The sequence below is a fragment of the Limulus polyphemus genome, unplaced genomic scaffold (genome assembly GCF_000517525.1).
Source record: "Limulus polyphemus unplaced genomic scaffold, Limulus_polyphemus-2.1.2 Scaffold1113, whole genome shotgun sequence".
NCBI classification, from domain to species: domain Eukaryota; kingdom Metazoa; phylum Arthropoda; class Merostomata; order Xiphosura; family Limulidae; genus Limulus; species Limulus polyphemus.
The window spans coordinates 211,257-229,327 of record NW_013666723.1 but is presented as its reverse complement, the minus strand read 5'-3'; the positions used below and the strand labels follow the sequence as shown (position 1 = coordinate 229,327).

Below are 18,071 nucleotides of genomic sequence, written 5' to 3'. Positions count from 1 at the left end.
CTCACTTTCTGGTACGGTATTAAGTAATACTGACCAGAAAGTGAGTGGTACTGTATAAAGTAATACTGACCAGAAAGTGAGTGGTACGGTATTAAGTAATACTGACCAGAAAGTGAGTGGTATGGTATTTAGTAATACTGACCAAAAAGTGAGTGGTACTGTATAAAGTAATACTAACCAGAAAGTGAGTGGTACTGTATTAAGTAATGCTGACCAGAAAGTGAGTGATACTGTATTAAGTAATACTGACCAGAAAGTGAGTGGTACTGTATTAAGTAAACTGACCAGAAAGTGAGTGGTACTGTATTAAGTAAACTGACCAGAAAGAGATTGGTACCGTGACAAAATCCTTCCATCTGCAGCTTATTCGTGAAACGTGACAAAATCCTTCCATCTGCAGCTTATTTGTGAAACGTGACAAAATCCTTCCATCTGCAGCTTGTTTAATGACGTTATAATCACTTCCTTGATCGATACTTTTTACGATGTTTGGTTAAAAACATGGGTAGAAAATCTATATATACTTACATGTAATTACAGCTTCATCTACAAAGCTTTTTCCGTGACGACTAATTATTAATTGTTGTAATGATTATTGATAATTTGTTAGGAACAGATATTTACGTCGGTTAATAAGTTCCATTCTATCTGAGACGCATATGTCTTGTTAATTACAAATGTAGAATGTAACACTTTCATGGAAAACCCGGATCAGCAGAGCTTGTCTTGTTGATTTCACGTGCAGCTACCGAACACACGAGGCAAGAACGTAAAGATTAGCTAGCAGCTCTCATAGTAAGAGACGTTTTCTAACTGATTAGTAAATTAATGTGTTAAGGCTTCGTTCGAAACTAATTGGTTTGTGTTTAACTTTGGTTATATGTTGTTGTTTTCTTAACTGAATTGACATTTTCCCTTGATGTCGTTTATTAGCTTTCTTAGATTAAAATTATGTAGAAAGCGGAAGATGTGTAGTATTTGAGTAAGTAATTAAAACTGAGGGAAGATTGGCAGAGATTATATTATGATGTGTAAAATCGAAGGAAGAAAAAGAGCGAGAGGCAGGTAGAGATTTATTTAGGTCGATAATATTAGAAAATGAATTGAAGTTAGAACTGTTAGAGGTAAGGAGTAGAGAACAATGGGGAATGCAGTCGTCGACCTTTAGAACTGTTAGAGCTAAGGAGTAGAGAACAATGGGGAATGCAGTCGTCGACCTTTAGAACTGGAGGGTATTGATTGATTGATTATATTGGAATCGAACCATCTATACTTTGTTCTAAATCACTTATTTTTATGAAGTTGAATTTGTTAATCGTTCATACTAGATCTTTTTTATCCGTTAGAGATTTTGACCTATTGATTTTGTGTTGTTTTTTCTCTTCACCTTTAATTCCATAGACATCTTTTCAAATCGGTAGTTATTAAAAATTCCTCCTAACGTTGGATTTGTACGGTTTTTATTTTAGAGCAGGGAAAAAAAAAGTTAGAAAGCAACAACATTTAGAGATTCTTAGTGATAATTTACTACTGTATCTGTTGTAAACGGCATGAAAATGAAGCCCGACTGACTCACGCTTGGTTGTGTTGTAAACACCATGAAAATGAAGCCTGACTGACTCACGCCTGGTTTTGTTGTAAACAGCATGAAAATAAAGCCTGACTGACTCACGCCTGGTTTTGTTGTAAACACCATGAAAATAGAGCCTAACTGACTCACGCCTGGTTCTGTTGTAAACACCATGAAAATGAAGCCTGACTGACTCACGCCTGGTTTTGTTGTAAACAGCATGAAAATAAAGCCTGACTGACTCACGTCTGGTTCTGTTGTAAATACCATGAAAATGAAGCCTGACTGACTCACGCTTGGTTCTGTTGTAAACAGCATGAAAGTAAAGCCCTACTGACTCACGCCTGGTTCTGTTTAAACACCATGAAAATGAAGCCTGGTTGACTCACGCCTGGTTCTGTTGTACTTTGATTGCTTGAACTCAGTTTCAAAATTCACTTTTTTTTTCATATACAAGTACTCTTAACAAGTGAATGACAGCATTATCCCTATTTATGGAATGTTTTTAATTAGTTCTTCAGCTTTGAACTTTAATGAAACTTAATATTAAAAAATATCGATTAAACTTTCAATGTAAAAGCAATAAAGACGTTTCTTTCAAGTTAAGATGGATATAATGAAGTCTGATTGTTGGATATTATTTGGTCTGATTGTTGGATACTATCAGGTTTGAATGTTGTATATTATCAGGTCTAATTATTGAATATTACCGGGACTGATTGTTGGATACTATCAGGTTTCAGTGTTGTATATTATCAGGTCTAATTATTGAATATTATCGGATCTGATTGTTGGATATTATTAGTCTGATAATTGGATACTATCAGGTCTGAGTGTTTTATATTATTAGATCTAATTATTGAATATTACGGGGACTGATTGTTGGATACTATCAGGTTTGAGTGTTGTATATTATCAGGTCTAATTATTGAATATTATCGGGTCTAATTATTATTAGTCTGATAATTGGATACTATCAGGTCTGAATGTTGTATATTATCAGGTCTAATTATTGAATATTACCAGAACTGATTGTTGGATACTATCAGGTTTGAGTGTTGTATATTATCAGATCTAATGATTGAATATTACCGGGACTGATTGTTGGATACTATCAGGTTTGAGTGTTGTATATTATCATGTCTAATTATTGAATATTATCGAGTCTAATTATTATTAGTCTGATAATTGGATACTATCAAGTCTACTTGTATCCATGTTAACTTGGATGAAAAGTTGCCTTCTCTTTCATTGTGTATTTGTTCAAAATATTCTATTTTAACTGTTTTTGTTAATTTTAAATTTATACATTAAGAAGGTTCTAAATACACCCTGTACCACACTACACTTATTTATATTTTTCTCGGTTTCTATACGAGCGATATTAGAATATCTCGGTATGTAATGTATAATAAGCTGAGAAACTGTATTTACAGAAGCCATCTTAATCTATGCTTGATTACAGTGTGGTTAGTATAGACAAAAGGCTTATTTGAGTGCTTTACATACTGTAAATTCTAACTATCGTCAGTGGAGCTATTTTTTTAAACTGGATCCATGTTTATAAGGTGGGATTATGAGTAATAATCCATGTTGGATCACTGCTACGTTGCACACGTAAAAACAAACTTATCCCATTATGCCTCATAATTCTTATGCTGTGTTTTGCTTTTTTTTGCTGTTAAGCACAAGGCTACACAGTGAACTATCTGTGCTCTGCCTACCACAGGTATCGAAACTCAGTTTTTAGTGTTATAAGCCTATAGTCTTACCGCTGTACGACCGGGGGAAGGGAGAGGCGTACTGTTGTAGTATACCAAAGTAGTGGTATTCTATTCAGCTAAATCAGACGATATTGCTGATATTTCACCACAGATTGTTAAACTTGTTACTAGCAGGATAAAGTACCACTACTTTGGTATACCACAACAGTAACAAGTTTAACAATCTGTGGTGAAATATCAACAATATCGTCTGATTTAGCAGGATAAAGTACCACTACTTTGGTATACCACAACAAGCAGTATTAACAATTTTAACACTTAACAATTTTAACACAATCTGTGGTGAAATATCAACAATATCGTCTGATTCGTGTGTCGTCTTTTAAAATCTCATAACATAGATAAATTGATGTATAAAAATATGCATGGATTGTTCTCTAGGTTAAGCACTTTCGGACTTTTCACCAAAGTATTCATCGGCCCACAATTTATTCGTTTGTAAGTGGAACAATTTTCAGAAGCAGGTATCTAAGCAACAATAACTGACGTCTGCTATTAAAGTTAACATGTAGAAATTGCTGAAAACGAATTATGGCAGGTACAGAATTAATATGAAAAGATTTAAACTTTTACATAAATCGATTAATGAAAATCTTGGTCTTTGTAGCTGTATAACAACATAAATATATTATGTTCTCTGTTGAAATATATCCAACAATTACTTGAATAAAATAAACACGATAATAAAGTACAATCAAACGCATCATACAGAAACAAATGTTCAGATTTCAATTATTATATTACAGAATTATTGGTTACGAGTAAAACACAAAAGAAAAACATATAAAGGTTTGATTACATGTTCATACGAAGATAAATGTTTCATATATTTGATAAATGGTGTCCATACGGTACTTAGTTGTTGTTCGTTGTTTTGGTTACTATTCACTGGTGGTCCACCATATTGTAAATGGTGTCCATTCGGGACTCAGTGTTTGTTCGTTGTTTTGGTTATTATCCACTGGTGGTGCGCTGTGTTGTAAATGGTGTCTATACGGTACTCAGTTGTTGTTCGTGGTTTGGTTACTATCCACTGGTAATCCACTGTTTTGTGCTTGAATGACAATTGCTTGTTTGATTTTTTCAGTTTCTTTATTTTTTTATTTTTAATTTCTTTATGTGGTCGTTTTCCTGAACGTGAAACGCTATATTTGTTATGTTTATAGAAGAGGTTTTAATGGCTATTTGGTGTTCTTTGAACCGTACCTGTACTGGGCGTCGTGTTTCTCCACTGTATTGTTTATTACGTTAGCACCGAGTTCTGTTGTCCAAGTTTTTTTTTATGAGAGAACTGAGAGCTGGGGATTTTATCTTCGTGTAGTATAGGAGGAATTGTGAAGACTAAGGTGACGTCATGTTTATTCACCAGTCCTCGACGTTTTCCCGCGAGGCTTGGTACATAAGATAAAAAAAATATGTTTGTTTTCTTTCTGTTGTGGTTCGATAGTACTTGATACAGGTTGACCAATATAATATTCAATTTATTGTGTTCTTGAGATAATTGTTATTTTTGAAAATGTTCTCAAGATTTGTTTAAAAGTTTTTCGTCTTGGAACATATACTCGTTGCTCTTAGTGTTTTAATAATCCCAATTTTGACAGAAATTGTGTGACGTGAACGAAACCTAGATATATATTTTTGAGCCTTTGTCCGATGAACGGCACTGATCAGTTTTTTGTTTTACTCTTGTGTCCCTCTGAACCAGAACCAGAATGGAAGAGTTATTGACTTCAAGTTCTATGGAAAATTTGATGTTGTTAAATTGGCTGTTTAGGTGAATAAGAAAAGTTTTGAATTAGATATTTCAGAATAATTTGCGTGTTATTGAATATTTTGTTGTAGTTTGTGTGTTATTAAATATCTTGTTGTAGTTTGTGTGTTATTGAATATTTTACAGTAGTTTGTGTGTTATTGAATATCTTGTTGTATTTTGTGTGTTATTAAATATCTTGTTGTAGTTTGTGTGTTATTGAATATTTTACAGTAGTTTGTATGTTATTGAATATCTTACAATAGTTTGCGTGTTATTGAATATCTTGTTATAGTTTGTGTGTTATTGAATATCTTGTTGTAGTTTGTGTGTTATTGAATATCTTGTTGTAGTTTGTGTGTTATTAAATATCTTGTTGTAGTTTGTGTGTTATTGAATATTTTACAGTAGTTTGTATGTTATTGAATATCTTATAATAGTTTGCGTGTTATTGAATATCTTGTTGTAGTTTGTGTGTTATTGAATATTTTACAGTAGTTTGTATGTTATTGAATATCTTACAATAGTTTGTGTGTTATTGAATATCTTGTTGTAGTTTGTGTGTTATTGAATATCTTGTAGTAGTTTGTGTGTTATTGAATATTTTACAGTAGTATGTGTGTTATGAATATTTTATAACAGCTTGTGTATTATTGAATATTGTACAACAAATTATGTATTATGAATATTTTATAGCAGCTTGTGTATTATTGAATATTTATATAACAAATTATGTATTATGAATATTTTATAGCAGCTTGTGTATTATTGAATATTTATATAACAAATTATGTGTTATGAATATTTTATAACAGCTTGTGTATTATTGAATATTGTACAACAAATTATGTATTATGAATATTTTATAGCAGCTTGTGTATTATTGAATATCTATACAACAAATTATGTATTATGAATATTTTACCACATAATGTGTGATAATAAATATCCAAAGGTTTGTGCCATTGTATTACACTTTGTTTGTTTATTAATATTTCATCATTGTTCAAGTTTTAGTGTGTTTATGTGTTATTGGATGTTTCACAACAGTTTATGTGTTAGGGGATGTTTTACCATAGTTTATATGTTATTTGATGTTTTACACCAGTTTATGTGTCATGGGATGTTTTACAACAGTTTTTGTGTTATTTGATGTTTTACAACAGTATGTGTTAGGGGATGTTTTACCACAGTTTATGTGTTACTGGATGCTTTACAACAGTTTATGCGTTATTGGATGCTTTACAACAGTTTATGTGTTATTGGATGTTTTACAACAGTTTATGTGTTATGGGATGTTTTACAACAGTATGTGTTAGGGGATGTTCTACAACAGTATGTGTTAGGGGATGTTCTACAACAATTTATATGTTATTGGATGTTTTACAACAGTTAATGCGATATAAGATGTTTCACAATAATTTGCATGTTGACCTATGTTTTACAACAGTTTGTATATTATTGGATGTTTTACAACAATTAATGTTGACGGATATTTTATAACAGTTTGTATATTATTGGATGTTTTACAACAATTAATGTTGACTGATATTTTATAACAGTTTGTATATTATTGGATGTCTTACAACAATTGATGTTGACTGATATTTTATAACAGTTTGTATATTATTGGATGTTTTACATCTGTTTGTGTGTTGATGGATGTTTTAGCAGCGTTCACCTGCTAATGACCGTCTTCTACAGAAGCAGTGTCAACTGATTCACCAGTTAGAGGAGGAACTCCGGAATGCTCACATGAAAGGTCAGGAAACTGAAGTTCAACAACATCTTAAAGACCTCTACAACGAAAAGGAACATATGAGGAAAGAAATGTTTCTGTTGAGAGAAACTGTCAAGGTATTCACCCCTGTCTTGCTTTGTTTTATGCAGGATTATGCTTTTAAACAGCTTAAGTAAAAATAATTTAAAAACTTGTCACAGGTAAAGTTTAGGATTAGTTAAAGAAAGAGCAAAGATTTAGCATTATGGAATTCTCTAACATTTTGTAACTTTGTGGCTGATCGTGTATGAAATTCTCTGTCAGTGATAAATTAGATACGTCTTGATATATATTTTATAAAGTAATTAAAGGATAATAGGAATTTATAATACTATATCTATGATAAGGCAAAACTACTGTTATAGCAAATGTCACTCCCCTCTCAAATCATTGGTATGCAACGTGTAGCATGGTTACCACGAGCAACAAGAGTAGCCCCATACTGATGTTATATGCAGTTATAGTGCAGGACACTCCTTCCAATTTCTTTGTAAAGTATGGTGTAATAATTTGTGCACTAACACAGTGTCCAGTTGCGACTGTGAACATCTGACTCAGTCTCGGAACGTGTACCATACGATTGACACATAACGATGGAATGCTTATGTTATGGTTAATGGCCTGCTTTGTCCAAGCTATTTTACGTTAGCCTGCTGGGTTTGGCCAACTCTACCTAATTGAAACATACACGTCTTCTTTGAGATCTAGCTGTGGTTCATGGGACTTTTCAGGCACTTTAACTATGTGATTCACTTCAAACTGACAACTGTGAGATCAGTACAGAGGATTATTTACACATTGTAGGAACGATCTGCATGTGCTAAATCATATCTGCTTGTGCTAAATCAGAACTGCATGCGTTAAATCAGTATTTGTTAGCCGTTGTTCAATGTGTGGTATGATTAACACACATATATTTAACTTCAATAGCGAAACACTAGACGGTACATGACTGTTATGGGTATCTAATGGTTGGAAGAGCTTGCCATACCATTTACTGAAGAAAAATGTGAAATAGTGAGTTTATTAAACGATGTAGATTCAGTTCTTAGCAATACTCACATTCGTAAGTGAAGGCTACATTACAAAAGGGAAATCTCCACCCCCCACCCCCCAAAAAAAACATTGCGATGAATCTGGGTATATTCCAACCCCAAAAACTGTTATGGTGGATCTGGGCATATCAGCTATTAATGTTAACAAGGAAATGAAAGGGATTTCAAGTTGGTAAATATTTACCAACATACTACCACTCCTCTAAATCAACGGTTAGCTGGTAAAGATTTACCAACATCCTACCGCGCCTCTTAATCAACGGTTCATTTCGTGAGGAAGGAAAAACAGGAAGCAGAGTAATTGCACTACACCACATGTCCCCTCATGTCATGCCCCCTAATGTCATGTCTCCTCATGCAGCTCTAGTTGACTTTTATACTCTCGGTCTGATTAAAGATGATAATAACAGCTGACATCCATGTGCAATGAAATTCTTTTTAAGGTACATAATCTGACATTGGTCTTGCTGTCTATCTACTACAATATAAGATACAGTGCTGGACAATAGTGCATAATAGTGGCTATTAGATAGAGTGGAATTAAAGGTTGAGAAAGTATCACAGGACTTGGTTCGTTATTCTTGTAAAGTATGTATAGGCTTAAAAAACAATCATTTTGCATTTCAGATCATTAGACTTGATCGTCATATCCTTAACTTGCATAAAAGTCGTTTTGTTTTGTTATAGTGGTGGCCAGTGAGTAGGGTGTTGGACTATGGTTCATGATTCGTGCCTTAGTGGTGGCCCAGTGAGTAGGGTGTTGGACTATGGTCCCTGATTCGTGCCTTAGTGGTGGCCACTGAGTAGGGTGTTGGACTATGGTCCATGATTCGTGCCTTAGTGGTGGCCCAGTGAGTAGGGTGTTGGACTATGGTCCATGATTCGTGCCTCAGTGGTGGCCCAGTGAGTAGGGTGTTGGACTATGGTCCATGATTCGTGCCTTAGTGGTGGCCACTGAGTAGGGTGTTGGACTATGGTCCATGATTCGTGCCTTAGTGATGGCTCAGTGAGTAGGGTGTTGGACTATGGTCCATTATTCGTGCCTTAGTGATGGCTCAGTGAATAGGGTGTTGGACTATGATCCATGATTCGTACCTTGTTGCTACCACAAACAAATTACAATCTGCAATTTGGGGATGTGGGTGCTTTAGTTCAAATTATATATATATATATATATATATATATACAGGTTTTTTTTATAAAGCCAGTTATAATATTCTATGGGGCGAAATGTGTAATGTACAGGCAGGCACACATGCTAGGGCGAACTTTTTAACGTATTTGTAAAATATTTTGTTAAATACTTATAGATGGATAAATAATTCATTCCACTAGGAGCAAACGTTCAGTGTTCATACCACAATTTCCTATTACTGCATCCTCCCTGAAAATTGTTATTGAAATTAGTAATATCTCACCAGGAATCGCCCTGTCATCTGCTACAAAGAATCTCCATAATCAGTACTAAACAGAGGGTGAGGCTGGAGAAGTATAATGGCCAGGATGATAAAAGTGATTGCTGAGACAACAACTGTTGTTTGCAGCAGTATGCCTGGATTTCTGCTCCTGTAATGCAGCCATTGTGATGGTCCACCAACACAATCTGTTGTTCCGACTTAACATCTTACTTGGCCTTCTATTTTTTCCGTTTCATTCCAGTCTAATTTGCATGTGCAGTGCCCTCTAGTGCCACTTCCAGAAACTATTGCAATGTACCCTCCGTGATTTTTTACGCATTATTTAGCCTGTATGTCTACATTAACTCTATAACCACCACCTATGTATGATTAACATAGTTAATGTTATGAATATGTATCGTTTTTACATTTAGAATTTCATTATTTCTTACCAATAATTAAAAACATAATCAACTTAAATTATATTTAAACCTTTGGTTTTCTTACAGATAGTTCCGATTGGATTTCTAACCTTACATTCTTAGTACGTGAAGTAAACAATATTGTCTAGACAGACTAATGATCTTATTTTATTGGCAGATCCAAGGTAATGTATCTTACGAATCATTTCCTTTAGATTATCATAATAAACGTACTACAGGCCTGCTATAAATGCTATAAACAAAATGGTTTTGTTGAAAATGTTCTACGTCAGACAACACATGTAAACCAAACACATGTACCATTCACTGGCTTATAACTTCTATTGGCCCAGATGTTAACATCCAAGGCTGTTATACGGAAGGTCCAAAGTTCTAGAGTCCATTAAAGAAGTGAGGTTGCCATAACTCTGACTGTCAGTCAGTAGCCTTACAAATAGGTGATTGATGCTGCTGAATAGTTCAGCAGCTCAAAATTAGTTATAGTGTTAAGCCTAAGTTCTGGGGTCTCTGAATTGTCTGTTTATCACCTGTGTGGCAAAAGATACAGTTAAAATTAAAATACAAATTTTATGTAAGTTATATTTATTTAGACTTTGACTTTGTACAGGACTTGGAGATGAGAAATGAAAATCAAAAACAGATGCTAATATCCAAAGAAGAGAACGTCAAGAGACTAATGGAGATTCACCATAGTAAAGGCACAGGTACTTTTATTTACAACGTATCCTGAACTCAAAACTATAGTTTTACTTTGTGAGGTAAGATTAAAGACATGATAACATGAACAGACTCACTCTTATCTGGTCCCGTTTGAGTCTTTATTAAAATATTACGAATAAGGAAACGAAAATAGATTTCTATCACCCAGTTGACACCTTAAGACTTGTTACATATGTTATCAATATGAGAACAATAAGACAAAGAATTATAGCGAAGCTTACAACAGATTATTAAAAAAGATTATTAAACCAGAAATAGATGTTTACTTATGAATACGAGAAAAATAAGAGCACTACTTTTAATTATTCTGTTCAATGAATAAAGAAGAAGGAAAAAAAACAGTGGGAAATCATTATCTGTGCACGTGTTAAACTCCGGGTTATCACCAGTCGTCTAATACAACTAAATATTAGAAATAACCAAGTAAGGAAACTCATTGATAACCCTTAAGTTACCGACTTGTTTTTATACCGATGGGGTTCATATATTTGTTTTATTATATTCAGTACTTTAACGGGTTTTTTCCTATATCAATTTTCAGTGGAAATAATTGACCAGCAAGGGTGAGGAGTAAATAATTAGCCCCAGATAGCTCTTGTGTAACTTTGCACCAGAATTATTAGACAAAATCAAAATAACTAATATGTCACTGAGACGGGTGGTGGACACTTAACGTTATTTCTTATGTCTAAGTCCAGAGGTAGTGTTTAAAATATAATCTTGTCTCTAGGTAAGCTGAGGGAAGAAGAACGACTTGAAATGGAGAGACTTAAAAACAAGTATATAGAAGCTGAGGCTAAAGCACGCCATCTAGAAGGACTGTTAGAAAGCAAAGACCGAGAGTTCGGAAAGGTCAGCTTACTGTACAAAGTGGACTCTGATATACCACAAGTTTGATGTGTTGTTTTTCCGTTAGCACATAACCATTACAACAGTAATTCCAATTGATGTATCGGGCGTGACCTAGACTGTGAAACCGAGGATTTTTGGCTCGCAAGAGTTTGACGCAAAAATGTACAACGATCTTCGAGGTCCTGGGTACGTTATAGGAGTGACAGTTAAATCCCACTGTTCCATCAGGCAAGATTAGCCTAAGAATTGGCGGTGGGTTCTGTTGATTAGCTGACTTATCTCTATCCTATCGGTTCAAAATTAGGGACAAATGTGCGGTGATAGCCTTTGTTCAGAGAGGACCGGGCCACTTTTATCTTTTGAGGCCCGTGGCTGTAATAATAAAAAATAAAAATAAGACATGAAAACAAAATAAGCCAATCATTAGCCCAAAAGAAAAGTGAAACATAATTTGTATATATAATTTTCAGCTCTAAGCTAAGAGTGTGTATCACATTTTGGTGTGATTAGGAAGCACATAAAAACAAGTTTAATAGATGCAAAAAATAACAAGTGTCTAAATTTGAGGCTCCCTTTGAGCTTGAGGCTCGGGCCAGTTGGCCCTAATTACCTGAGTATTATGTAAAGTGTGCTCCAGTAAATTAAACAAGCAGGGAAATCCTGAATTTACTTAATTAAGTGTACGTGGACATCTATTGACCAGTTTGTGTACTGACAAAAATACAATTAACTGATATGATAATTTGCCTTACTGTTTGAATGTGTTTTAAATATTAAAATTTCGTAAAATCTATGAATTAGTAAATTGTTGTAGTCTGTAATTGTCTCTGTATTGTCCTTATTTCAAAAAATAAGTAAATTTGAGCTTCAAAAGGCACATATTTCTGCCTTCTCGTATAAAACGCTCAATTAAAAAATATTAATTACGGCAGAAAACATACATTTTAGACGTGTTTTTCTGTTTGTGTATATTGTAATAATTCCCAGTGGATATTTAATAGGAACGTATTTAATAGTGCTAATAGATATATGAAAGTGTTTTGATAAAGTTATTATACCTTCAACAACTCAAAAACTTATCTTCACTGGACTATAATGGTTGACGAAGTGATCAGATGATGGGAATGGGATTTCACTATCACAAGGAAGCGTTATAGTGCTTGTTTGTGTTTAAAACAAAGCCACATTGGGTGTCCACCGAGAGGAATCGAACTCCGGAATTTAGCGTTGTAAGTCTGTAGACTTACCGCTTTCCCACTGGAGGACACACTATAGTGAAACTTGCATAGCGGAGACTGTATAAAAAGATCATGAAATATTATGAAACATTACAATTATTCTAGGTCACGAAATATCCCTGGCAGCTTGTCTCTCAACATTAGAATTATTCTAGATCATGAAATATCCCTGGCAGCTTGTCTCTCAACATTAGAATTATTCTAGATCATGAAATATCCCTGGCAGCTTGTCTTTCAACATTAGAATTATTCTAGATCATGAAATATCCCTGGCAGCTTGTCTCTCAACATTAGAATTATTCTAGATCATGAAATATCCCTGGCAGCTTGTCTCTCAACATTAGAATTGTTCTTGTAAAGCAGTAGTTCTCGATCTTTTTACCACTTTGTGTTTAATCCTTTTTTTAATTACAAATTCAGGTTAAATTAAACAAAAACACAAACGAAAAACCAAGTAACAAAAATTAATATTTTAAACACGTACCCATTAGTGGGAAGATTGTGAATGTTTTTTTCTGCCACAATTGAATAATATTTGATGTGATTCTTGTCAATTCGAAGGGAAGAAAACAGGTGGCAAATCCAGAAGTGAGGAGAATAGTCTGTAGATGTACACAAGAAGCTCATATTAGGCTTATTACAAATTTTATAACTTTTCTTAATTAAATTTTTCACGTATCACCGACACTAGCGCCACGTACCACAGTTTGAGAATCAATGTCATAAAGCGTCGAAGTAAGAGTGTAACCATTAGGCTTATCGGGAGCTTACGAACACATATGATCAAGGAGGATCAGTTGCTGGAGTTTCTTATCATTCTTATACTTCAGAGAAGAGGACTTGAATGAACCAGTTCTCACCCCTCCCAGGTGTACGGACCGTAGAGACAAGATTTTAGGGATCGAGCAGTGATTTTCAACACACCTGACCATCAAAGTCTCCTTTGCTGGTTTTTGGCTATGGATCATCTGAGTTCTTTAATGTGCCCGCAACCTTGACGGACTTGAAATATATCACAAGAAACTAAATAAAGTGCAACTCTTGGAAGTCGAACGATATCATTCAGCTGTATAAGAATAAACATGTCACATAAACATTGTTGACGTGTTGGTTGTTCGAATTTCGCGACCATCGCCCTCTAGTGATAATTATTTTTAACTCTGGATTAATTTATTTTTATGGTTGTTTCCTCTACCGAATATTGTTATTGATTGATAAGTTGTGGAATTATGGAGATTATAATATATATATATATATATATCGATTATTTCCAAATCACTCAGTAAATATTTAGATGACGCCTTCTATTTTTTGTTATATATATATATCAGTTATTTCCAAATCACTCTGTAAATATTTAGCTGACGTCTTCTATATTTTGTGTTATATATATATCGGTTGGTTCCCACTCACGCTGTAGAAATGTAAACAGCGCCTTCTATAATTTGTTTATAAAATTTTTTATCGCATTTGATAGGTGGACGAGTTACGATACGAGGTGAACAGGCGAGACCAAGAAATTATGGCTATGAATGCAAAGATGAGGACCCTTGATGAACAACATCAGGACTACCAGCGTCACATTGCTGTTCTTAAAGAATCGCTGTTTGCTAAGGAAGAACATTACAATATGCTCCAGTCTGACGTACGAAACTTTAAACAGATACTCAAAATAGATATAACTTAGTACTTGTATAAGCTACGTTGTTGATAGGCTATAAACCACCTGGTGGCAAAAAATCATTAATCTGTCTCTCTAATTGAAAGATCAGTAGAATTAATCATAGAATTTCTCACTCGAGAAGACTTACAAGTAATGAAGCATTTGTTTTTGATAAATTCTTTTTGAAAAAGCTCTCGAGATAGCTATTTTCTATGGTCTATGGATGAGAGTTTTGACTATTTTTTTTATTAAATGCCCTGGAATAAAGCTCTTAAAATGGGAGTATAATCCAGAAAAAAAGTTTTCTGATGAAAGCAATCAACTTGAAAGTATCCACGATAGGTAATGACTTTGGTATCCAAACAAAATAACTGTCAGTTACTTTTTCCTTCAACGATAAGAACTGGTATCTTGATTACTCAGGTAATCAAGGAACGGTTTTTTTCCTTGGACTTGTATAATATGTGTCTGAATTCATCAGATTTTCTAAGAATAATCCCATAGCACAAGTTGTTAAAGAAAGATATGACAAAGTATTATCGAAAGGTAGGATCCCCCCTGAAACAGCGTTTTAGTTTGCTGGCTTGCAACGCTAAAATCCGGTATTCGATTCTTCGTGGTAGACACAGCAAATAACCCAATGTGAATATAAGTTTCAAATGGACAGCAACTGCCTGTTGTAGAAACCTACAAATGTAGAGGAAGATGTTTCGAAAGTCTTCCGCGTCAGACTTTCGAAACGTTGTCCTCTACATTTGTAGGTTTCTGTTCATTTGAAACTTATATTCATTATGGATACTCTGCCTAAACAACCTATCAAAGATTAGCCCAATGTGGCTTTGCTCTAAAACAGACCAAAAGATAGAAAAAAGTTTTGTTCAACTACAGAGAAATAGATGTCATGTAAAAATAGATGTAATGTAAATTTTCTGAAATAAAGTAAACAAAATAACGTCTCTTCTAATATTTTAAAGTTTAGAATTTCGTCCAAACAAGTACAAAACAGCAACCAATAAATCATTGTAAGAAAAAGTTATCTGAATGATAAGGTTAATGTGAAATGGTCACTAAACACGAAGTAAAATCCCACTATAAAATAGGATTCATATCTTTAAAAAACAATGTAACTTTAGTGACGCAGAGAATAAAAACAATTCTAGTCAGAGGTTTGAAATATTCTATATAACACGAAAAGGTTAGGCTTTGATTTTTTGTTTTTAGATAACATGAGAATTATTCTTAGAAAATTTGAAAGTTCCATATTGGCCAAATGATATAAGCTATCAAGAGGTTTGTACTTTGATATATAAATGATATATAAACATTCATTTAAAAGAGCCAATGTGCCAGTTTTTTTATTAAACTATTTCCGAAACGTTAAGCCTTTTTTTTTTTTTGTGGAATTGTGACTTTGATATACCCATGCGAATCAACAAAACGTTTGGGTTTAGGTAGAAGAAATGAGACAAAAGTTAGAAGAGAAAAATGCTAACATCGAGAAAAAGACTCAACAGGCCACCACAGCAACTCAGGAAAAGAATAGACTGAGTCAAGAAGTTCAAGAACTCAGGGACCACATGGAGATCAAAGACCGAAAAATTAATGTTCTTCAAAGAAAGGTGGGTGTATACAGAACAGGACTTCGGTTATAAATGTGAAAGGTGGGGGGGGGGTATACAGAACAGGACTTCTGTTATAAATGTGAAAGGTGGGGGGGGGGTATACAGAACAGGACTTCTGTTATAAATGTGAGATATTTATTCAACGCAGTCATGACGACTCGACCTTTGAATGTGGCTAAAGTTTCTTAGTGAAGTTCAATGATGTTGTATTTCATGTTGTTTTATTAAGAAAATTTATGAAACACTGACGATACACAAAAAGTTTGTAGAATCGTGTCAAGACGTCACTTTGTGTCTTCCAAAGAGACAGCCAGAGGAATAAAACGTTACTGCGATTCTTTTACACTAACATCTACTGAATGAGTCACCAACAAACGAAACCCAGTCTATTAAATATCCAGCTTTCTTTTTGTCAGCATATTCATTAGTACTCTAACCAGGGTTTTCCAATCTAGGGGCCCCGTGGATCGTAGCAAATACACAGTACTGTTAAGGAAAGTGGCACGGAGGTCGTGGCAAATACACAAGTTACACAGTACTGTTGAAGTACTCATTATCTATAGTTGTATTGTATGGTGTGGGTGGGGGCTCAGTCAGGATGATGCACGTTTGTGGGTGAATGCCTTGTGCTGAGAAACTTTGGGAACCCACATGCCAATGCACAGTGGCTTGTGGTTGATTTTGAATTTAGCGCAAAGCTACACGAGGGCTATCTGCGCTAGCCGTCCCCAATTTAGTAGTGTAAGACTAGAGGGAAGGCAACTAGTCATCACCACCCACCGCCAACTCTTGGGCTACTCTTTCACCAACGAATGGTGGGATTGACCATCACATTATAACGCCCCCACGGCTGAAAGGGCGAGCATGTTTGGTGTGACAGGGATTCGAACCCGCGACCCTCAGATTGCGAGTCGAGCGCCCTAACCACCTGGCCATGCCGGGCCTACACAGTGGCTTGTGATGGGTAGAAAGGATTAGTAAGAGAAATAAACGTGTTTTTCTTTTGAATCCAAAGACGAACCTATAAAATATAATCTTTAAAAAAATGATCATTTCTTAAAATTCATAAATATTCTAAAATGTATCTCAATAAATTAAACATCCCAGTTTCTTTTGCTATTTTTTATGTAAAGGCTGAAATGATGTAGTTTGTTTGTTTGTTTATTAAATTTCGCGCAAAGCTGCACGAGGGCTATCTGATCTAGTCGTCCCTAATTTAGAAGTGATAGACCAGAGGGGAGGCAGCTAATCGCGTTGGGTGTTGTTGACTAGCTGCCTTCCCTCTAGTCTATCACTGCAAAATTAGGGACGACTAGCAGCGTTGGGTTTTTTTTACTAGCCGTCCCTAATTTTGCAGTGATAGACCAGACAGTAGTCAGCTAGTCAACAACACCCAACGCGACTAGCCGTCCCTAATTTTGCAGTGATATACCAGACAGTAGTCAGTTAGTCAACTACACCCGACGCTGGTAACCGTTCCTAAATTATCAGTGATAGACTAGACAGTAGTGAGTTAGTCAACTACACCCGACGCTGCTAGCCGTTCCTAAATTATAAGTTATTGACTAGAGGCAAGGCAGCTAGTTAACAACACCCGACGCCAACTTTTGGGCTACTTTTTGCCAAAAAGTGGGATTAACCATCACATCATAACGTCTTATATTTGAAGTTAAGCATCGTGTCATCATACCTGGGTGTCATTCTGGGCGCATTTTAGCCCCCCCCCTTAGTAAAAGGACTACATCATATAAATAAAGACATCCTTCTTGGCTACCTCGACTCCAACTGCCAAGTTTGGTTCAACATTGGGAAATAATGAGAAGAAGCAGACGCAATGCAGGCTGTGCTATTACATAAGGTAATGTTGGTAATGAGATGGAGGAGACGTAATGCAGGCTGTGCTATTACATAAGGTAATGTTGGTAATGAGATGGAGGAGACGTAATGCAGGCTGTGCTATTACATAAGGTAATGTTGGTAATGAGATGGAGGAGACGTAATGCAAAGTTTGTTATTACATAGGGTAATATTGGTGATGAGATGGAGTTAAAAAGGTAGGATTCTATTCTATCCTTCAGGTAACATTATCATATTCTAAACTTCATATAACATTATCATATTTTATCCTTCAGGTAATATTTCCAAAGTACAATACAAGAATTGTTTTAATCAGAAAACCTGTTATCATAAACCTCTG

General features: G+C 34.9%; 1 protein-coding gene across 7 annotated transcripts in view; it reads left to right on the top strand.

Annotated features, from left to right (window-relative positions):
• The window catches only part of LOC106462185 (myosin-2 heavy chain-like), a 127,474-nt gene that overhangs the window by 73,042 nt on the left and 36,361 nt on the right, over positions 1–18,071 (top strand). For 5 of the 7 annotated variants that reach the window (XM_022389377.1, XM_022389375.1, XM_022389374.1 and 2 more), the window contains exons 2-6: positions 6,776–6,961; positions 10,387–10,483; positions 11,230–11,351; positions 14,067–14,234; positions 15,704–15,871. In XM_022389377.1, coding sequence (XP_022245085.1) covers positions 6,776–6,961; positions 10,387–10,483; positions 11,230–11,351; positions 14,067–14,234; positions 15,704–15,871 — 741 coding nt within the window. The remainder of the gene's footprint in view (positions 1–6,775; positions 6,962–10,386; positions 10,484–11,229; positions 11,352–14,066; positions 14,235–15,703; positions 15,872–18,071) is intronic. The other 2 variants (XM_022389379.1, XM_022389378.1) reach the window with 2 other exon arrangements.